Raw genomic sequence first — 23,303 nt, forward strand, 5'->3', positions numbered from 1 at the left:
ACCACTATACGCCCACCAGAATGGTTAAGATTAAAAAGATGTACAGTGGCAGTTATTGGCAAGGATATGGGGCAATTGGATCTCTCATAGATGGCTGGTGGGAGTGCCACTGAAAAGCCACTTTCTAAAATTTCTTGACGTTATCCACGTAAGTTTTAGATATACCTAGGAAGCACATTCATTGCTGTGTATAAACCTAGCATATGTGCAGCAAAAGACGGGAAAGTTCACAGCAGCATTATGCCTAATAGCCCAAACCTGGAAATATCACAAATGTACAACAATAATAGATAAATTGTAGCATATTCATAAAATGGAATATTACACAGCAGTCACAAATCAAAAAACAATTCTGAATGAAAAATATTGAATCTTGGCTTTGAGCAAGTTAATTAATCTATTCATTTACATCTCTGAGATGAAAACTGTACCCCTTGGGGTTGTGCTGAGGATTTAGTGGAATGATGCACGCCAAGTGTTTAGCAAGCCCCTGGCTTAATAAATGTCAGCCATTACTTATTCCTATGTTCCTTAGTGGTTTTTCTGGAAATGGAAATTAAAGAATAATGCAGACTATTTATAGTGCTAATGCCCCCAACTTTCTGCCCCAAATCCTTTTTTTCTTTTTCTTTTTTTTTTTTTTTTTTTTTACCTTTTCACCCTTGGGTCTTGGTCTCTTTAAGAAGTCAACCATAACTTGAGGAAAACGGAATCCTGGGAAGATCCACTCAGCTCAGGTCCAGAGCATGACGGGAAAAGAAGGGGCGGAGACCAGGACTGCGCACGCGCGGTTGGCCGAGTGTTGCGTTGCGATGGTTCAGGCGGAAGAATTCCAATAAGAGAAAATAAACCTCGTCCCGGCGCGGGGAGCCTTGGGTCCTAATCCTCTTTACCCACCCGGCGCACACCCGGGAGCAGGGAGGCGACCGCAGGTGACAATGGCCGGTGGCGGCTGCAGGGGCTGCGCGAGGCGAGGCGGGGCGGGGCGGCGGGCGCGCCACGTGACGAGGCGGGCACCGGGCGGGGGCGGCGCCGGGAGGGCTGCGCGGCTACGCCGTGCGGATTTCGCCGCAGGGACGTGGTGATAGGGATTTGCGGGTCGCGTTCTCTCCATCGGATACAACGTTGCCCCGTTCGTACTCGGTGACGGGCGCGGGGGTTATTGGTGGGGACGAGACGTTCGCAGCGATACCATACACGAAGGAGGGATGAGCACCCGTAGATTGTTGTAACTGTGGCAAGTGGTCAGAAGTTCTCATCTCTTCTTCCCCACAGGCTTTTCCACCAGTTGCCCATTTCCATGCCTGGCTTGACTATTTGGATAAGGACAACTTTGGGGGAGCTTCCTTTTTGCCTCAGGTTTAGTACGTTTACTCTTAGGGGAAGGGAAATCTGCTGGATAGCGAATAGAGTTTCTTGTTTACAGGGAAGCGATTGAGAAGCAGAGCTCAGAGGGGCTTATTCGTGGGCATGGACCCCAGGGAGACCCCGGAAGGTGCAGGTGGTCCACTTTAAACAAGGGCGTGGCTTTTGTTCACTGATGGTGGCATCTGGAGCTCTCATTTATCGTTAGGCCGAGAAATGGGGCCCTTATGGAGGCTTCCAGTAAAGGCTGAGTTAGAGGTGGAGGTATGGAGCTTGGTGTGCCCCACTTTGGGAAATTAAAGCTGAGGTGGGCTTCCAAGTACTAATTCTCCGGGAGTCAGGAATTGTACTTCTGAGTTCTTTCCCCTTAGTGCTTGGTAACTTCTTCCCACATCTTGGCCAGCTGGTCTGATTCCCCGTGTAAGTTTCCACATTTGAGAAGCCAAAGTGTTTGTCTTTAAAGTTATTAGGGGGGATCTTTTTCCAGAAGACTTTTCCTATTTATTTATTTTTAGAGAGGGAGAGGGAGGGGGAGGGGCAGAGGAAAAGAGGGAGAGACTCTTGGGCAGGCTCCACACGAAGCTCTGAGCCCTTGGAGTCGGAGTGGGGTTCTATCCCAGGACCCTGAGATCATGACCTGAGCGAAGTCAAGAGTCGGGTGCTTAACTGATCCTCCTGGGTGGCCCCAGAAGACTTTTCTTACGTGAAGATAACTTAGAAGAGCAGAAGGCAGTAAGAGGGGGAATAGTCATGGTCCCAGAAGAGTTGATTTTCAAAGGCTCTGAAGCCTGTGCTCAATACAGAGCTTTTAATATAGATAAACATGAAGGAGAAAAGAAAAGGAATAAACCTGAGTACCAATCCTTTATGTTGTATTTTAGGAGTCCAGCTATCCTTTATCAAGAAGAAATCTGTTAGTTTTTTACGGGGGAATTCCTTTACATAAAAAATTAGAATGAAAGAACCTTTGGATGGTGAATGTGGCAAAGCAATGGCACCACAGCAGGGGCTTCTGGACAAAATTAAAGAAGAACCTGACAATGCTCAAGTAAGCATTTCATTTTATTAAAATTTTTTTTTTTATTCTTTTCTAACTGGTGAACAGATTTTTAGTTAGGCAGTTTCTGGCTTGTATGTTAAAACAACCCCAATTTTTTCCCCATTAGATGAGTAAATCAGTTTTTCTCCTCTTTAAATGAGAAAAGATCTTGGTAAGCGTATATTTTTTCTTGTAAAAAGAAAGTAAAATGTATTATCGTTTTCTATACTTGGTAACTTTTTTTTTAAAATTCTCTTGGATCTGACAGTAGTTTCCTTTCATTCTGTAAGTATTTGTGTTCTATTCTATGCCAGGGGATTGAGAAGTCAGTTTAGTCCCTCCCCTCACTGAGCTTATAGATTAGTAGGGAAGATAGATATTACACAAGTAATTGATAAAATAATATATTTATAATTGCAAACTATGAAAAATGCTATGCAAGAAAAGCCTAAAATGGGGAATCTGATCTAGTTTTGGTTGGGGCCAGAGGCTGGGTAGGGAAGGCTTCCCCGAGGGAAGGATCTTTAAGCTGAATTATGAAGAATGAATTGATTGGGCAAAGACATGGAGAGCATTCCAGACAGAGGTATCTGCATATAGGAAAGTCCTGAGTTGGAAAGGTGGGTGGTTGTTTTGAAGAACTGCAAGACCAGTGAGCCTGGAACAGAAAAGGTATGAAAATAGCAATGATGGTAATGTCGATCATAATAACAACACTAATAGATAGTGTTTATATGTAAACATGTATATATTATATCATAATAATTTGTGATATTATAAATATTAACTTATTGATATTTATATGTGCTTAGATTATTCCAGGCACCATTCTCACAACCATATCATTATCCCCATTTTACAGATGAGAAAACCAAAGTACAAAGAAGTCAAGCAGTTTACCAGGGATCATAGCTCATAAATGGCAGACTAGATTCAAATCCAGCCTGTTATCCTGCTTCTAGGATGAGGCTCTGTAGGTAGTTTGAGGCCAGATTATGCAGGACTTTAGGACCATGTTATGAATTTTGGTCTTTATGGGAAGACTCAGTGGGAAGAGAGCAATGGGAGGAGATGGCAGGATTTTAAGTGGGAGGGTAAGATAAACGTGTTCAGAGAGATCATCTAGGTACCCTTAGGAACCCAGATTAGAAATACGTGGCGATCACAATAGAGACGTGGTTAGTTGTTTTGGCAAAGAATGATTTTTTTTTCTTGCACAGTTCTTTTTTTTTAAATTAACATATAATGTATTATTTGCTCCAGTGGTACAGTTCTGTGAATCATCAGTCTTCACAATTCACAGCACTTACCATTGAACATACCCTTCCCAATGTCATAACCCAGCCACCCTCAATCCCTCCTCTTTCATACTCCAGCAACCCTCAGTTTGTTTCCTGTGGTTTATCTCCCTCCCGGGTCCCATCTTGTTTCATTTTTTCCCTCCCTATCCCCTGCCCTGCATCTCAAATTTGTCATATCAGAGAGATCATATGATAGTTGTCTTTCTCTGATTGACTTATTTCACTTAGCATAATACCCTCTAGTTCCATCCAGGTCATTCTTGCACAATTCTTTTGCTTGATACTCTTGAGTTACTGCATAAGCAAACTAATAATACTAAAAATATAAATAATATAATAACAAAATAATAAATAATAATGGTAATATTTTATTTCTCATACCATCTCAAAGGTAGTATTAGTCCAGGACAGGGATGCCAAATAGGTTTTGTCTCGTTCGTCAACTCTTTGTCTTCCTAGAGTGCTGTGCTAAGAAGCATCTGAGGTAGGGTCTACAGGATGTGGGGTGGGGGCTGATGGCATCCATGATATTTATTTTGCCCCCACATGGTAAATACTACTTCTTCTTCCAGAAGTAACCATTTGTTTGTCAAGTTTTGTGGATTCTACCTCTGAAGTATTTACTGTCTCTGTCTTTTCATCCCTATTTCATTTTTTCTCATTTGAATTTTTTATAACAATTTCCTACTCATCCTTTTTCCTTCAGTCACAGTCCCCAGCAAAACACAGTGTAATGATGCTGCTGTAGCTCTACAGATCTGATGACATCTCTCCCTTTAAAGACCTGGTCTCCTCATGTGTGATAAAGCATGAACTTTTTAGTGTAACATCCAAACTATCCATGTTTTGGTGTTTTTATCTTCAGTGTCATTGGTCATCCTTTCTACCTTTTCAAATCTATTTACCTGCAAACTATCTGCAATTTGCTTGAAGTCATATTCTGTTGAGTTTTGTTTTCTTGCCTTTGCACATGCCATTTCTTCTGCTTGTGGTGTTCTAAACTAGGTAACTTGATAAAAATTTTTCTCCTCTTTGAGGTACAGTGTAACAGTTGGTCACCTAGGTAGAATTAATCATTCTCTTTTTTTCTATTGTATATTGCTTTCACTTTTGCTGTGGCATCTGCAGATCAGTGAATTTTGTTTTCTTTCTTTTTTTTTTTTTTAAAGATTTTATTTATTTATTTGACAGACAGAGATCACAAATAGGCAGAGAGGCAGGCAGAGAGAGAGAGGAGGAAGCAGGCTCCCTGCTGAGCAGAGAGCCCGATGCAGGGCTCGATCCCAGGACCCTGAGATCATGACCTGAGCCGAAAGCAGAGGCTTTAACCCACTGAGCCACCCAGGCTCCCCTGAATTTTGTTTTCAAACAGAGTCTGGAATCCTCAATTTTTAGTGCAATGACTAGCTGAAGGTATAAGCTCAATAATGGAAATAAAAGAACCTGTGTTTCACAGATGAGGAAACTGGGCCTGAGGGACAAGGGACTTCACCAGAGTCCTATGGCAAAGTTGGGATACAAAACCAGTTTTTAAAAATTCTAGATCCAAGTTTTTTTTTCATGATGCCTTGTCTCTAATATAGAAATTTAACAAATACTGTGTTATGAGTTGAATGTTCTTTCTGAATATCAAAATTGTGATAATGAAAATCCCTCTACAGCTTAGGTTTTATTTCTTTTAAGGTTTAATTAATTAATTTATTTGAGAGAGAGTGGGTGAGTGAGCTGGGTTGGGGGAAAGAGCTGAGGGAGAGCGACAAGTGGACTCCTTGCTGAGTGCAGAGCCAAGACCCTGAGATCATGACCTGAGCTAAAATCAAGAGTTGGACGCTTAACCACCTGAGCCACCCAAGTGCCCCAACAGCTTACATTTTATTTATTTTATTATTGTTATTATTTTTTTTTAGATTTTATCTATTTCTTTGTCCGAGAGAGCACACACAAGTTGGGGAACAGCAGGCAGAGGGAGAAGCAGGCTTCCCACTAAGCAAGGAGCCCAGTGCAGGACTTGATCCCAGGACTCTGGGATCATGACCAGAGCGGAAGGCAGACACTTAACCAAGGAGCCACCTAGGCATCCCAATGGCTCACATTTTAAATTTAAATAGATAGGGCTAACTCTCTTCTCTTTGGTTTGTATTAATGCTACTCAAGGTGAATAGGCTATAATTTTTTTCATAACTGAGAGGGCAGGCTATGATAGAAAAGCCAATTAAACAAATAGTGTATGATGTTTTCCAAGTTGCATTTGAATTTTGGAAAATGGGAAGCAAGAAGTAAAAACTGTTTAATGAAATGGTGTAAAATGAAGTGATTACCACTAATTTTTATGTCAAAAATTTTGAGCATTACTAGATTAAGCCTTTGTGATAACTTTGTGATACCTTTGTGATACTAACAGATACACAAAATAAACCAAGATAAAGCACTGATGCTCACATAGTCAGAGCTGTAGCAGCTGAGATGGTAGATGCTGAGGGGCTGAGTGTGCTTCTGGGAAAGGAGCTTGGTGGTGCTGCTCTCGCTTCTTGCTTCTTGGGATGCACACTGCCTCTGTAACTGCTTGCTGCAAAACAAAGCTGAAGGCTGTTTTTGCTTTTTGCCCTTTCTCATAAAAGGAGAAATCTTCAGATTTCTTTTGGTTAGCAAAAGCAGGTACTAGTGTCTTTTGTGAAAGTGAAGTGGCGCTACATGAACTTTTGACAAGTGGGGAATACCTCTACTAAGAGTCTGTTCTGGATACTCAAGTTACAGTTGAGCTGTCATTCATTCCTTGAGTTTTTAATTCCTGCTTACTGTAAATTTCATAGCACTTGTTCAACATTGTTGTAAGTAGTTTACCTATATTAATCCATTTGATGCCACGGCCCTAGGAGTTAGATACTATTACTCTTCCTGCTTTACCCATGAAGATGCTGAGACACGGAGAGTAACTTGTTAAAGGTCACACAACTAGTACATGGTTGAACCCAAGCAGTCTGGTTCAAGATCCCAAAACCTTCCCCAGGATACTGCAGGCTAAGTTGTGTTAGTTATTTTGTCTACAGAAGAGCTACAAAGATGAAAGGACAGGACTTCTAATGTCAAGGGAATTGATACTGTTAAGGGGGAGTTGTGGGAATAAGAGGTAATTATTTATTGAGTGCACCTCACCAAAAGCTATGCTAGTCATGTCTTGTGCCTTCTCATTTAAATTCTATAACCATAGGAGGGATGTTTCTTTATTCCATTTTACAAATGAGGGAACTGAAAAAAATGAGGGAATTGAGGAAAAGAAAGGTTAGTAATTTACCAAATTCAAAGGCAGCAACAGAGTTGGAATAGGAACTGGCTTCAAACTTGTATTCTTTCTGTTGCTTTGTGCCTCCTCTGTACAGATACAAAGTCACAGTATTATGTAAATATTGTAACAGCAAATTGAGTAAGACGTATTGGGAATCTTATGGGAAGGAGCCCTTGAGTTTATTGAATCTGAGGAACAGAAGGCTTCAAGGCAACACTTGAATCGTGACAGTTGATGTTTTCAGGCAGAGAAGATAGTATGTGCCAAGTCACAGAGAGGTGAGAGAATGTGGTATGTCTAGTGGTTGAGTATTTCAACAACAAAGAAGAAAAGAAAAGAGAATAGATTTAAGATATTTAGGTAGAGTTGATCAAACTTAAAGATAGCATATGAGGTATGTGGGTCAAGGAGGAGTCCCTAGAATACTTAGAAGTTTCTGTCCTCAGTAAGTTGAATTTTTGGTGATACTGTTTACTGAGGGGCAAGGAACGGGATTTGGGGGGAAATAATAAGTCCAGTTTGGGATCTGTTTAAGAGGCTAGTGGGACATTCAACTGGTAACTTGCACTGGGAGGCATCTGCATACATGGATATGGCATTTAGAGATTTGAAAGTTATTTCCCTGTAGGTGTAGTGTTGTCAGATAAAATACAGAATGCCTAGGTAAATTTGACTATTAGGTTACTGTGATTTTTTTTTTTAAAGATTTATTTATTTATTTGAGAGAGAAAGAGAAAAAAATGTGAGCTTGCGGGAGGGGCAGAGGGAGAGGGAGAGAGAGTCCCAAGCGGATTCCACACTGAGCTCAGAGTCCCATCATGGGCTTGATCTCACAACCCTAAGATCACAGCCTGAGCAGAAAGCAGGACTCAGGAAGGCCTAACCATTTGCACCACCCAGGCACCCCAACAGTGATTACTATTATTATTTTTTAAGATTTTATTTATTTATTTGACAGATCACAAGTAGGCAGAGAGGCAGGTAGAGAGAGGAGGAAGCAGGCTCCCCGTGGAGCAGAGAGCTCGATGTGGGGCTTAATCCCAGGACACTGGGACCATGACCCGAGCCAAAGGCAGAGGCTTTAACCCGCTAAGCCACCCAGGCGCCCCACAGTGTTTATTTTTTAATATAAGTATGTTGTATGCAATACTTGGTACATACTTTACTAAAAAAGTATTTGTTGTTAATCTGAAATTCAAATTTGACTAGGCTTTTATATTTTTATTTGCTAAATCTGGTAGTCCTATATAGGTGATAGTTGAAGTTATGAATGTGGATGAGATCTTTCAGGGAACAAAAGTTGAGGAGAGAAGAGCTCCAGATAGAAAATTAGAAAATGGATTAATTTAGGACTTCAGAGGGGCTTCATAGTAGTCCCCTCCAATCAGCAGCCTCAGCATTACCTGGAAACTTGTGAAAAATTTATATTTTTGGACCCTGCTGCAGACCTCCTGAGCTAGAAACTCTGGAGTGGAAGCCCAACAGTCTGTTAACTTTTTTTTTTGTTTGTTTGTTTTTAAAGATTTTATCTGAGAGAGAGAGAGAGAGAGAGAGAGCACTTGAGGGAGAATGAGATCACAAGCAGGAGGGAGGGGTAGAGGGAGAAGCAGACTCCCTGGTGAGCAAGGAGCCATGTGGGCCCAGGACTCTAGGATCATGACCTGAGCTGAAGGCAGATGCTTAACTGACTGAGCCACCCAGGTGCCCAAGAATCTATGTCTTAACAAGACCTTTAGGGGCTTTTGATGCCACTGAATTTGGGAACCATTGACTTGAGGGCTGTATATAAGATCAATGAAGGATAGTAAGACATAGTAATGAATTGAAGTAACAGAACCAGAAGACAATGAAACAGAATCATTGGCAGTGTCAGATATATCTGAGAAGCCATGTAAGATAAAACCTAAAAAAAATGTTTATTGGGTTAAGCAACTGCAAGGTGATTGCTTAATCTTAAAACAGTTTCAGTTGGGGCTGCCTGGCTGGCTCAGTTGGAAGAGCATGCCACTGTTGGTCTTAGGGTCGTGAGTTTGAGCCCCATGTTGGGAGTGGAGATTACTTAAATATATAAATACAAAACAAAACAAAACAAAACACCAGTTTCAGTTGAAACAGTAGCCTGACAGCATTGGGTTCAGGAGGTAATCAAAGTAAGGAAGAAGGGAAATAATTTTTTTAATTTTTCTTTTCTTTTTCTCTGGCTGGTTGGAAGGGCAGAGAAGAGGGCAGTCGTTCCTTAGGAAATAAATTTCTCATAAACTAAGAGAAAAAACCAATATGGAGGTGGTGAGGGGCGGAAGATACATGTCGGTGATATGGAGTGCTGAAAGAGGGGAGAGGCAGAGGGATCCCAAATGCAAGTATTGTTTTTTTTTTTTAAGATTTTATTTATTTACTTGACAGACATATCACAAGTAGGCAGAGAGGCAGGCAGAGAGAGGGAGAAGCAGGCTCCCCACTGAGCAGAGAGCCCGATGCGGGGCTCGATCCCAGCACCCTGGGATCATGGCCTGAGCCGAAGGCAGAGGCTTAACCCACTGAGCCACCCAGGCCCCCTGACAAGTACTGTTTTTAGTTATGGTTAAGAAGATTGCTTTTTCCTGTAACATGGGAGGAGAGTTTGTTGATCAATTTATAGGCATGGTGGAGGGGGGAATCAGGGTGTTAAGGGAGTTCTTAGTTGTTTCTTTTTTTTCTTGGTACAGTTGAAATATCAGGGAGCAGGAAATTTATAGGGTTGATTTATTAGTGGTGAAGGTTTGGAACAGTTACTTTGTAAATCAAAAGGGACATTTAACAGGCATGTTAGAAAAATATTAGAGGTTGAGTTGATGATAAGGCAAAGTAGTTTTATATTGATTCTTTCTGGTAAATTAAAGGAGGGTGTATCTAGATTACTTTTAACTTCTTTTTGCAAGTGCCAATAAATATTGTTATTTAAGTATAATGTTTAAGAACATCCACTTGGATTCATTCATTCAATGAATATTTATTTAATGCCATAATTATGAAAATAATAAAAGCTAGAATTTTTGTGTGTAAGTTATGCTTACTTTTTGGTATATCTGAAAGGCATAATGCTATAAACTGCATTTGTAGTAAATCATTTATCCCTCCTAATGGCAATATGGATTAGATAATATATTTTATAGATAAGGAAATTGAAACTGGAAGAGATTAAGATCACATCTGTTTCTGCCTGCTGTCAGAACCCATAGCCTTCTTGTTAGGTTATGTTGATTGTGCCAAGGTGGGAAAACAGATGTGGTCCCTGTCCTTAATGGGCATGGTCCTTTTGTGTGTATGGAGGAAAGAGAAAGGGTATTAGACATAGTAAATTATCACTCAAATAAATAGGAGATGATGTATTGTGATAGGTGCAATGAGTGAAAGGAAATGGGTGACTATAGCAGGAGAATTTCTTTTTCTGTGGGGTCTGGGGTTTGAATTCGTTGTAGTAATTTTTAAAAATTTAATTTAATTTTTCAAAAGATTTTATTTGTCAGAGAAAGAGCACAAGCAGGGGGAGTGGCAGGCAGAAGGAGAAGCAGGTTACCTCCTGAGCAAGGAGCCCATTGCGGGACTCTATCCCAGGATCCTGGGATCATGACCTGAGCCAAAGGCAGATGCTTAACCAACTGAGCCACCCAGGCATTCCCATTATAGTAATTTTTAAATATTTATTTATGAGAGAGAAAGAGAGAAAGAGAGGGAGTACATGTGAGAGGTGGGGAGTGAGGAGAGGGGCAGGTGGAAAGGGAGAGTGAGTCCTGAGCAGACTGTCTGCTTAGTGCAAGCTCAATGCAGGACTTGATCTTATGACCCTGAGATCAGGACCTGAGTTGAAATCAAGAGTTGGATGCTTAACCAACAGCGCCACCCAGGCGCCCCTATAGTAATTTTTTTAAAAAGATTATTTATTTATTTATTTGACACAGAGAGAGAGAGAGAGAGAGAGAGAGAGATGACAAGCAGGCAGAGAGGCAGGCACAGAGAGAGGAGGAAGCAGGCTCCTTGCTGAGCAGATAGCCCGATGTGGGGCTCGATCCCAGGACCCTGAGATCATGACCTGAGCTGAGGGCAGAGGCTTTAACCCACTGAGCCACCCAGGCACCCCCCCCCCCCCCGCTTTTTTTTTTTTTAAAGATTTTATTTATTTATTTGACAGAGATCACAAGTAGGCAGAGAGGCAGGCAGAGAGAGAGGAGGAAGCAGGTTCCCTGCTGAGCAGAGAGCCTGATGCGGGGCTCGATCCCAGGACCCTGGGATCATGACCCGAGCCGAAGGCTGAGGTTTTAACCCACTGAGCCACCCAGGCGCCCCTATTTTTTTTTTTTTATATTGTATTTATACATCTATGAGGGAGATAGCATGGGTTTTGGAACTGAGAGACCTAGATTTGATTCCCTTCTGTGTACTTAATGTGTCTGTGACCTTGGACAAATTGTTGAACCATCTACCTCTAAGCTTCGCTTTCTTCATCTATAAAGAAGATACCATATTATAGTTCCTGCCTGATTGGCAGCAGCTCATTTGGTGCCATAATGTATACTATGGCAAGTGGTAAATTAATGCAGCTGTACTTAGTCTTTGGCATGTATTAGTCCAATGCAATTTCTAAAGTAACTTTGGGAGCTGACCTATCAGTCATTTATTTTGCAAAATATAGAGATATTAAAAATACAACTACTGGGGCACCTGGGTGGCTCAGTGGGTTAAAGCCTCTGCCTTTGGCTCAGGTCATGATCCCAGAGTCCTGGGATTGAGCCCCGCATCAGGCTCTCTGCTCAGCGGGAGCCTGCTTCTCCCCCTCTCTCTGCCTGCCTTTCTGCTTACTTGTGATCTCTGTCTTGTCAAATAAACGAATAAATCTTTAAGAAAAAAATACAACTACTGTTTATATCACCATTGTTTCAGAAAACTATTTCTTTAACTTTTTATTTTGAAATATATATTTAACACCAAAAAAAAATGTAGGATGGTTGTGATCTTAGAATAAAGAACAGTATTTTTCAAAATAGATATATGTATTTTTAAAATTTTGTTTTATGACTATATTTTATCTTAAAGCATTTTAAAGAATGTATGATTAGGATAAATCTGATTTAGCCTGTGATGATTTTATGTATAATGAACAGATTGCATTGAAACTCTTGTGTCTTTTCTGCCATTAACAGATATGACAGTTTGTAAGTCTGTTGGCTAAAATTACTAATTGGATCCACTCTCTGAATCATTCAGATTTAATTTTATTTATTGCTCCCTTATAAACACAGTTTAAAAAAAGGGTAGTGTTCAACATTGAAAGAGCTGTGTATGCCTCCTGTATATGAGATTACATTTGAAAAATGGTTACAACTGTCATGAAAGATTTTCTAGTTCTGAAAGGTCCTTTTTGTGAGGATTAAATCTAATCTATAACTTGTAAATTTTGACTTTTGAGATATTTGTGAATGTGATTATGATTAGAATATAGAAGAGTTATGACAGTTTAATTCTTTGCTTGAATTTCTAGTTTATTTAGAGACTGTATTCATTTCTTTCTCTTTTTTTTTTTCTTTAAGGAGTATGGACATGCCCCAAAGCCAAAAACTCAAGAAAGTGAACTGAAAATCAGTGCTGTGTTTTCTGTTGGTGATAGTCCTCTTGGTAAGAAATAGAATTGTATAAGTTAAAATTATGATTAATATTATGATTAATATTGTTATATAATATATATTGTTATGTTCTAACTAGTAGAATTGAAGGAAAATGCCTCCTTTTGTAAGTCCTTTTTTCCTTAAGATAAAGCAGTACTTTTTTTTTTTTTTTTTTAAGATTTTATTTATTTACTCAACAGAGATCACAAGCTACTGGGCAGCTGGTCTTAACATTTTAAAAAGTGGAATAGAGGGACACCTGGCTGCTCAGTCAGTGGAGTATGTGACCCTTGATCTCAGAGTCATGAGTTTGAGCCCCACGTTTGTAGTGTGGTGATTAGTTAAAGCTTCAAACTATATATATATATGTATGAAGAGATTAAAAAGTGGGACTAGAATAAGATATTAAAGTATGATACATATAGTAAGGAAACATAATTTCATGGAACTGCTGTTTCAATTACTAAATTTTACACACATAAACATGCACACGGATGTATGTGTGTCCTGAGTTATAATGTGAAATACAGTTCTTACTATGGGTTATGGTTAAAAAAGTTTGAAAAGCCCCTGTTTTAGAGTGTTTATTGCCTCATTAATATTGGGTTTCAAGACTGAGAATTTATCAGAAAATGGAGAATGTGTATTTGTTTGTATCGATACTAAAACTGTTCCCCCCCCCTTTTTTTGTATTTGTAGCCCAGCAGTTGACCCCAGGCTTTCAGTTTTCTCTTGCATCAACTGGCCCAAACATACCGCTTCCTTTGGTTCCAGCCGTAGCTATTCAGGTTTTTTGTTCTGGTTGTAAAAAAATGCTTCATAAAGGGCAAACCGCATATCATAAGACAGGATCTACTCAGCTCTTTTGCTCCACGCGATGCATCACTGGATATTCTTCATCTGTCTGCATACCACCTCCTCCCAAGAAAACCTGCACAAACTGTTCAAAGTATAAAATTTTTAATTACATCCCTCTTTACTCTATATCTTTTTAGTGTGTATATAGTTTAGCTCAAATATGCTATTGTTACCAAAACAAAAGAACCAAAAATGCTATTGCTACTTTAAATCTCTTTAGCATGTTTCTATGGAAATATTTAGCTGATTGAGAAATTTGCAAATTCTCAAGTTTTGTGATGTTAGATAAGAGACTTGGTATCAAAAGTGTCATCTAAACCAGTTTTCTATCTCTTTAAGCTGAAATTTTACTGTGGAAAATAAACCAATTGTGGAAATTGTAGGAGCACTCATGTATCCTATAATTGTGGACAACAACCATTCACAACTATTTATTATCTTGAAAGTTATTGAAGTATAGAATAAAATAACAGTAGTCTTATAATATTATATAAGTTATTTAATTCTTTAGAAGGTAAAGTCTAAATGGTTACAAAAGTAATATGTTTATATCTAAAATATCCTTGTAAGTTTTTGTTGGAGGTTATTTTTGCTTTACAGTCACACAGGCGCAGAGAAAGAAAAAAATAGCAACGAAGCCACATAAATTTCTTTCTCTACGTTAGCGTGTTTGAAAAATTTGGCATGTTCTGCCTACTTCTGTGTTAGTGTAGTTCTTGGAATACATTGTATTGTAAGTAATCATTAATGTAGAGTGAAATAAGTTAAGATCTTGGTTTGATCATGGCTCTAATGCCTTATTAGCTATATGATGTTGGGTCTGGATTTTTAACTTTCCTAAGCCTCAGTTTCTTTGTCAGTAAAGAGTATCTGCTTCCTCAGATTTTAATGAAACAGTGTTAGCCCAGGGCCTAGCACATAGCAAATGCTTAATAAGTGGGATCCTATTATTTTTAATAATAAAATTATTATTATGTATATGAACAGAATTTATAGGCTCCTATTTTTTCCTTTGGAGATAGATGACAGTTTCTTTGTCTTCTTGGGTGTTGGGCTTATATATCTAAAAGTAGATCTTGTTAAAATGGAAATCTCCAACTAAAAGAGGAATTTAAAAATATTTTGCATAAATATTCAAATTTAGTTTTGTTCTAAAAAGTCCTTTAAATACCTCAGACTCTTCTATACATTCTCAAACTGATCTGAAAGGGTAAATTTAGTTTTCGGTTTCTAGATACTATGTTTCAACATATAAATATCAAAATAAAATGAATTAAATTTTAAAGGACATAGCCCAACTTATACATCCAAATGCATATTATTCTCTTAAAAATAGCTACTCTTGTCAGACACATTTTACCACAATGCTGCTCTTACTCAAAAAATTTTTTGATTTCTTGATTGGGCATCGCATTCAGAGCCTATGAAACATTCTTTTAGACAAAGTTAGGTGACAAATCTATCTTTATACCATGATTTTTATAAATTGCCAAAAGTTGTTTGATGCCTTTATCAGTTGACTATCGTAGACAAATTCAACTGAGTCATACTCTTAAACATGATATTTGACTATAACATTGAAAAGTTGTTCTTAGGGTTCTTATAAATAAAATAGAAATTAGAAAAATATTGAAGCCATGTTTTTGGAAGATGTATTTTTTTTTTAAGATAAATGTTAAGGTGTAAGTTTCATTTGGATGCATAAGATTTAGAATGCATTTATATTTACATGCACAGATTTTTATTAAAAAAGTCATTCTCATTGGTTTACATATTTGTATATTATACCACTGGCAGATTTACATTATTAAATAACATTCTTTATTGCTTTGTTTTTAGTAGAAAAATCACTTTTAAAAATTAATAACTTCACCCCTGGGTAAGCATATCCACTTGGTTTCCAAGATTCACTGTCCTATTTTTAAGGTTAGGTGAGTTTTAGAAAATTAAAGTACCTTGTTGTTATTACTATTCTTTGATAGTTTACCATGGAACAGTTCTGTATAATAAGGCATAGGATGGGAGGCAGAATAGTGGAATGGTTAACTCCACGGACTGTGGAATCAGACTGCCTAGAGTTTGTATTCTGGCTTCACTGCTTACCAGCTGTGTGATCTTGACAAACTATTTAACCTTTCGGATTTGGTCTCCTCATGTGTCAAGGGGCAATTGTAATAATGCTTAACTCACAGAATTTTTCTGATAATTAAGTTGGATAATTTGAATAAAGAGAACAGCGTCTGGTACATACTAATTACTCAATATACATTACTGTATAAAATATTATTGCCATTGTATTCTTTATGGCTTCTCCTAGTACTTCTAATGAATGACCATTTACTTTAGTTTTTTACACTGGTCAGAAAAATGGCAATACTTAGCCTTTGTTTTTACTGTCAGTGGTTATTACAGCATGAACTCTTACAAAATAGCTTGAGTTTTACAGAACGACTCAATTATTTGTGCTCCTTCTGTCTTATTCTTAATTCCATCTGTCCTCTGCTACCAAACTCTTAATAGCTCTTTTATCTGTTTGCTTGCTCTCTTCATTTATAGTTAAGTTTTATATATCATGCTAACTTTTTATATTAATCTTTGGTAATTCATCTGTTTCCCAGATCTTGCATTTCAATTAAAAAATCCCAAAACATGTCATTCCTTGTCTCACTCATGTTTCCACTCTTGGCAGCTGCTGACTAGTAAGAGGACAAGTGTTTTGTGGTTTGGAGTTGTGGGATGGCCACTTTTTCCATTGGCTCCAGTGGATGAAACTTGGTTGGAGCTGGAAGCCTCACTGTTTTTGTCACGAACATCTGGCTGGATATATTTTAAACATAATTTTCCCTTAACACATCCATAAATTAGGTATCATAAACCCATGTTATGCATGAAAAATTGAGAGAACAATTACTTCACTCATTGTCCCTCAGCTAAGTAACAGAACTAGTCATCAAACTCAGGTTTCTAGAAGCCTTATCCTAGGCCAGCTGTTTTTTCCTATGCAGTAGCTGCCCTTCATAAATAGTTATTTTAGCTCACAGGGAGGAAGAAATTACAGTTATGAAGAACACATTTCATTTTGCCTTTGTTATTTATTTTTAGAGACATTTTAAATCCAAAGGACGTGATCACAACCCGATTTGAAAATTCCTCTCCTAGCAAAGATTTCTGCAGCCAATCATGTCTTTCTTCTTATGAGCTAAAGAAAAAACCTGTTGTCACCATTTATACCAATAGCATTTCAACCAAGTGCAGTATATGTCAGAAGAATGCTGATGTAAGTCACATTGTACCTTTATTGGGACTCTACTCAAAGACCCAAGATTTTTAATTGGCTTTGCTGATTTTGGATGTGTATGTGTTTTTATTTCCTAGATTCGATTTGAAGTTAAATATCAAAATGTGGTGCATGGTCTTTGTAGTGATGCCTGTTTTTCAAAATTTCACTCCGCCAACAACCTCACCATGAACTGTTGCGAGAACTGTGGAAGCTACTGCTATAGTAGCTCTGGCCCGTGCCAGTCCCAGAAGGTTTTTAGTTCCACAAGTGTCACAGCATATAAGCAGGTATGAAGATCCATCTGTCACACATAGGTAGGCTTGCTCCTTCCGGGGTGGCCCTGCAGGGATCAAATGCAAAACAAACAAGATCAGTTGATCTTGGTGTATGAGTTCCCCTGCAGAAAAGTGGGATCGATTCTGGTTGTGTAAGTGATTATGGTAGTGAGATAATACAGGCGAACCAGATCATGGTCAGGAATTCACAAACAGAATTTCGTGTTTTGCTAAGAATCTGAAATATTTTGTGATATATTGATAAGTGAAGAAAGTCCCATATTATTATAAATAAACTGACCACTTATAGATGATAAAATCAGTGAATTTAAGCATATCTTTTTCCTTTTAGAAAATACAATTTTTGAGTTCCTGGGTGTCTTGGTTAAGCATCTGCCTTCAGCTCAGGACATGATCTTACGGTCCTGGGATCAAGCCCTATGTACATCAGGCTCCCTGCTCAGCAGGGAATCAGTTTCTCCCTCTCCCTTGGCCTGTCTTCCCAACTTGTGTAATCTCTTTCTCTGAAATAAATAAAATCTTAAAAAAAAAAAATATATATATATATATATATTTTAAAATCTGTTTTGGAATGAATTGTAATTATTTTGGCACATCCCTTATCAGACTACTTTAGCTAATTTTTTTTTTTTTAAGATTTTTATTTATTTGTCAGAGAGAGAGCACAAGCAGGCAGAGTGGCAGGCAGAAGCAGAGAGAGAAGCAGGCTACCTCCCTGCGGGACGAGGAGCCTGATGCAGGACTTGATTCCAGGACCCCGGGATCATGACCTGAGCTGAAGGCAGTGGCTTAGCCGACTGAGCCACCCAGGCGTCCCTACTTTAGCTGATTTTTATTTGTTGTAATGCATAATGGATTCATTTGGTTACTAAGTAGATTAATTTGTGTTAATTATTGCAGAATGATTTGAAATCTCTAGGGATGCCTGGGTGGTTCAGTCAGTTGAATGGCTGCCTTCGCCTCAGGTCATGATCCCAGGGTTCTGGGATCGACCCCTGAATCGGGCTCTCTGCTCAGCAGGGAGCCTGCTTCCCTCTCTCTCTCTCTGCCTGCCTCTCTGCCTACTTGTGATCTTTGTGAAATAAATAAAAAATCTTAAAAAAAAAGATTGTATTTATTTGAGAGAGAGGGAGTGAGAGAGAGCAGGAGAGAAGGGAGGGTCAGAGGGAGAAACAGACTCCTGGCTGAGCAGGGAGACTGATGTAGCACTCGATCCCTGGACTCCAGGATCATGGCAGGAGCGGAAGGCAGCCGGTCAGCTGACTAAGCCACCCAGGTACCTGCAAAAATCCATTCCGTTCCTTATTTTGTTGCTGATATTATACTCTGTCAACTGCATAAATGATTTTCTTCTTTTACCAGAAAGATTATGTAGTGAAACTTCACAAATTATATTTTCCTACTTTTTAATTCCCTATATAACTTATTTTTTTTTATTTAAATTCAATTAATTAACATATAGTGTATTATTAGTTTCAGAGGTAGAATTCAGTAATTTATTTGATTTATATAGTATCCAGTGCTCATTACATCATGTGCCCTCCTTAATGTCCATCACCCAATTACCCCATCCCCCTACCCCCCACCCCTTCAGCAACCCTCAGTTTCTTTTTTTTTTTTTTTTTTAAGATTTTTTAAAAAATTTATTTGACAGAGACACAGCAAGAGAGGGAGCACAAATGGAGTGGGAGAGGGAGAAATAGGCTTCCCGCTGAGCAGGGAACCAGATGTGGGGCTTGATTCTAGGACCTTGGGATCAGGACCTGAGCCAAAGGCAGACACTTAATGACTGAGCCACCCAGGCGCCCCAACCCTCAGATTGTTTCTTAGGATTAAGAGTCTGTTATGGTTTGTTTCCCTCTCTGATTTTGTCTTGTTTTATTTTCCCTCCCTTCCCGTATCATCCACCATTTTGTTTCTTAAATTCCACATACAGATGAGATCATTTAATTGTCTTTGTCTGATTGACTTATTTCACTTAGCATCCACGTCATTGCAGATGGCAAGATTTCATTTTTTTGATGGCTGAATAGTAGTCTGCTGTACACACAAACACACACACACACACGCAAACACCCCTTTATCCATTCATCTGTTGATGGACATCTGTCTGGGCGCTTTCCATAGGTTGACTATTGTGGACATTGCTGCTATAAACACTGGTGTGCAGGTGCCTCTTTGGATCACTATATTTGTGTCTTTGGGATAAATACCTACTCTATATAACTTCTTATTGAAAGATTTTATGTTGTGTCAGTGACAGTATGGTGTAATGGTTAGTCTGGAACTTTGGATAGAGATGAAATGTTTCGTCTTCCATTTTTCTGTTTATTTGTTAATTGAATTAAAATTAATTTAACTTTTTGTTAATATAATTTCTTAAAGTATCTCACTTTGTTGTTGAAAGGATTCTATGATACAGTATTTAAGTTATTTAGTATAGGGCCTACCTCATGGTGAGCACTGAATAAATAATAATATTGGTAATTTATATAAATGTTAGCTATCAATATTATTGTTTCTTAAAACAAGTAAGGTTACAGGCAGATTTCCTTATGAACTCAGCTTGAAAAACAGATAATTCTGTAAGATCTTCTAGTATACATTGAACATCATCTCTTTCCTCTTGCTAAAGAGCCTTATTGGTTAAGTACCTTAAAGGTCGTAGGTTATCTTCTATTTTTTTTTTTTTAAGATTTTATTTATTTATTTGACAGAGAGAAATCACAAGTAGATGGAGAGGCAGGCAGAGAGAAAGAGAGGGAAGCAGGCTCCCTGCTGAGCAGAGAGCCCGATGCGGGACTCGATCCCAGGACCCTGGGATCATGACCTGAGCCGAAGGCAGCGGCTTAACCCACTGAGCCACCCAGGCGCCCCGTAGGTTATCTTCTAGATTGATGTCCTTGATCTGCTGAGGGTGACTCTTTGGTTCATGGATTACATGGTCATCATTGATTATTCGTAATGAGAAAAGTGCATTACAAATACCAAATTCATTACTTTTAATGTGTTTTATTGTTAATATACATGAGTAGTTACTAATTTTCTTTAGTTTACATTTTATCATTGTCTGAAAGAACTTTATTTTTCCCACATCCCAACTTTCGGAGAAATCTTTAGAGTGGTCTCGTAGTCATGTTCAAATATTTCAGCCAAAGGCAGCCTTTGTAGGTAGTGTTTCTTTTTTCTTACACAACTTGTATGTTTGTGCTAGGTATCTAAATGTTATTTTATTTTCTTGATAGAATTCAGCTCAAACTCCTCCATATGCCTTGGGGAAATCATTGAGGCCCTCAGCTGAAATGATTGAGACTACCAATGACTCAGGAAAAACTGAACTTTTCTGCTCTATTAATTGCTTATCTGCTTACAGAGTTAAGACAGTTATTTCTTCAGGTAATGTTTAAAATTCAATAAATTTATAGATTTAGTAACTATTGAAGAACATTGTAGCTGCTTTTCTTTCATTTTTTTACAAACGGAATTTATCTATGTGGTTAAATTGAGACTCAAGATTTAGTTTCAGAGAACTCATTTTTAATTGAAAACAGTTTTTAACTGATTTTTTTATTGAGGTTATTTATTTTGTAGTTTCTGTATGAAAAGAAAGACCAGGAAAAAAAAAAAAACAAAACAACTTGTAAGTTCCAAATTTTTGTGTAAGTAGGACTTCACTGTGATTAGTTGCAGTTAGCACAGATTATTGTAAAGTTCCTTTATTTTGGTTTTATATATTACTGAGTATTTTTTAATCCTTCTAGTACACTTTTGGATCATTTGTTTATCATGTAGCTTAGTCATTGGTTTTTATTTTTTGTTACACCAAGGTGTCCAGGTTTCATGTCATAGCTGTAAAACCTCAGCAATCCCTCAGTATCATCTAGCCATGTCCAATGGAACTATATACAGCTTCTGCAGCTCCAGTTGTGTGGTGGCTTTCCAGGTATGATCTAAAGTAGTATTTTACCCCTGAGCTTCTCTTAGGCATTGCTCTATGGCAGTATGTTAACTGTTGAAGGTCTGTATTTATAAAAGGTTAAGTTAGAAAAATATTGTGTTCAACTCTGGTTCCTGAAGTCCTTTCTGCAAAATGTCTCAGCCAGTTGCTGAGTCTCAGTGCTGTCTTCCTTATCCAGGGTCCTTACCTAAACTACTCTTCCCTCCCACTTTTGCCCTTGGTTCTCTCCCTTTCAAAAGGATGGATACTAAGTTATGGTTCAGGTAGGTGCTGTGATGTCCCTTCCACTCATCCTAGGCCAAATACATAATGACTCCTGGCATGAAAGTGTAAGCCTCCATTTACTTGTCCCATTTGTTCCTCACTCCCTGAAAAGATGGAGAGAATAGAGTTTAGTGACCCTCTTGGGTGGCCCTGATACAGTGTCCCTGGTACCAGGGCAAAAGAGATCACTGGTGGCCACTATGCTTTTCATGGCCATCAGAGGCTGGTTGCCAGTGGGAAGGGGATTTGGGGGGAAGGAAGAGGTCTGCTTTAATTTGTTAGAGCCCTATATTAGAGGTGTCTGGGAAGCCCAAATTCCAGTCCTTAACCTTACAATATTGCATTATTCAGTCCTTCTATTCTGGAAGTATGCCATTTAAACTCTTCCTGTGAACTGCTTTATAAAGTGTCAAGGAAATATTTGTGGGGGCATTAATTTATTAAAGCAAGAAAATGAAAATTACCCAACTCACGTTACTTCTCAGTTGCTAAACTTTTGCCTTATTTGTATTCTTTCAGAATGTATTTAACAAGCCCAAAGGAACAAACTCTGCAGTGGCGCCCCCGTCTCAGGGCCAAGTGGTTGTAAGCCCACCCTCTGGGTCAGCAGTGTCAGCTGCAGGAGGTAATGCCTCTGCCAGTTCCGGTTCCAGTCCCACCGGCTCCATCAGCAGCTCTGCCTCTGGCACAGCCGGTTTCCGGCCTCTTGCTGCCCCATCCCAGCAAGTTGCTGTAGCTCGGACACTTGTTAAACTCAAGTGTCAACACTGTAGCCATCTGTTTGCCACAAAACCAGAACTCCTTTTCTACAAGGTAAAGAGAAATCATGAAAGGGATAGACTATAAACGTATCCATCAGAAGCATTTGTCTTTTCATCTTTGATAGTCACTTAATTTGTTTTGAAATGTTAAGGAGAATGATTTCTTAAAGATGAAGCAACTGTTTAATTAGGTCTCAGTGACTTTTTTTTTTTCTTTTCTCTGCAGGGTAAAATGTTTCTGTTTTGTGGCAAGACTTGCTCTGATGAATACAAAAAGAAAAATAAAGTTATGGCAATGTGTGACTACTGTAAACTGCAGAAAATTATAAAGGAGACTGTTCGATTCTCAGGGGTTGATAAGCCATTCTGTAGTGAAGGTAAAGGAAACAAGCAGTTCATTTTTTTTTTTTTTTTTAAGATTTTATTTATTTGACACACAGAAAGACAGCAAGAGAGGGAACACAAGCAGGGGGAATGGGAGAGGGACAAGCAGGCTCCCCGCTGAGCAGGGAACCCAATGTGGGGCTCAGTCCCAGGATCCTGGCATCATGACCTGAGCTGAAGGCAGACGACTGAGCCACCCAGGTGCCCCAGGCAGTTCAGTTTTATCCACAGAGCATATTGTTGTTATAAAGTAATTCATGCTGAGTTGGACCATTAATCTATAATTAATTTTCAAGTGATTTTGTTTTATGAGGTATAATTTGAGGCTTTTTTCTTGAGTTGATGCTTAATTCACTTTTTGTTTATTTTTTATACCTAAGTCACTTTAAAGTCTACACTTTTAAATGTTAACAGTAATGTCAATTAAGAAAAAATTTTTAAAGATTTGTTTATTTTAGAGAAAGAGAGCATGGGTTAGGAAGGGGCAGAGGAAAAGAGTCTTAAGCAGACTGCACGCAGGGCACAGAGCCCCATGTGGGGCTAGATCCTGTGACCCTGAGAGCATAACCTGAGCCGAAACCAAGAGTTGGATGCTCAGCCGACTGTGCCACCTAGGCACCCTGAAAAAAAAAAAGTTAAATATTGTACTACATTTGTGATCATGATTGGCTTGTGGTGATGTTTTAAATTATAGCAATCTTAAATAAATTGCTTTAAAACTCAGAAAAGACTTTTGGAAGATAATTAAGTCAATGGTATTAGTATAGAGTCTAAAAAATCTCTTCATAAGTTTAGCAATGACTTGAGAAATCTTTCTGTTCTTGCACCTACTTGTAAAGTGGGTACTTCAGCAATTACTGCTTCTTGGCTTAAGA

At 38.7% G+C, this 23,303-nt stretch overlaps 1 protein-coding gene across 7 annotated transcripts in view; it reads left to right on the plus strand.

Annotated features, from left to right (window-relative positions):
* The first annotated feature begins 735 nt into the window (after positions 1-735).
* The window catches only part of ZMYM6 (zinc finger MYM-type containing 6), a 43,423-nt gene continuing 20,855 nt past the window's right edge, over positions 736-23,303 (plus strand). Inside the window, exons 1-11 of one of the 7 annotated variants that reach the window (XM_032302257.1) lie at positions 736-932; positions 1,276-1,785; positions 2,247-2,413; positions 12,553-12,637; positions 13,327-13,576; positions 16,588-16,762; positions 16,861-17,052; positions 20,307-20,457; positions 20,889-21,004; positions 21,803-22,096; positions 22,271-22,421. In XM_032302257.1, coding sequence (XP_032158148.1) covers positions 2,321-2,413; positions 12,553-12,637; positions 13,327-13,576; positions 16,588-16,762; positions 16,861-17,052; positions 20,307-20,457; positions 20,889-21,004; positions 21,803-22,096; positions 22,271-22,421 — 1,507 coding nt within the window. In that variant the 5' untranslated portion in view covers positions 736-932; positions 1,276-1,785; positions 2,247-2,320. Of the gene's footprint in view, positions 933-1,022; positions 1,786-2,246; positions 2,414-12,552; positions 12,638-13,326; positions 13,577-16,587; positions 16,763-16,860; positions 17,053-20,306; positions 20,458-20,888; positions 21,005-21,802; positions 22,097-22,270; positions 22,422-23,303 lie in introns of those variants that run through there. The other 6 variants (XM_032302258.1, XM_032302259.1, XM_032302254.1 and 3 more) reach the window with 6 other exon arrangements.

This window comes from Mustela erminea, chromosome 10 (assembly GCF_009829155.1).
Source record: "Mustela erminea isolate mMusErm1 chromosome 10, mMusErm1.Pri, whole genome shotgun sequence".
In the NCBI taxonomy this organism is placed as follows: domain Eukaryota; kingdom Metazoa; phylum Chordata; class Mammalia; order Carnivora; family Mustelidae; genus Mustela; species Mustela erminea.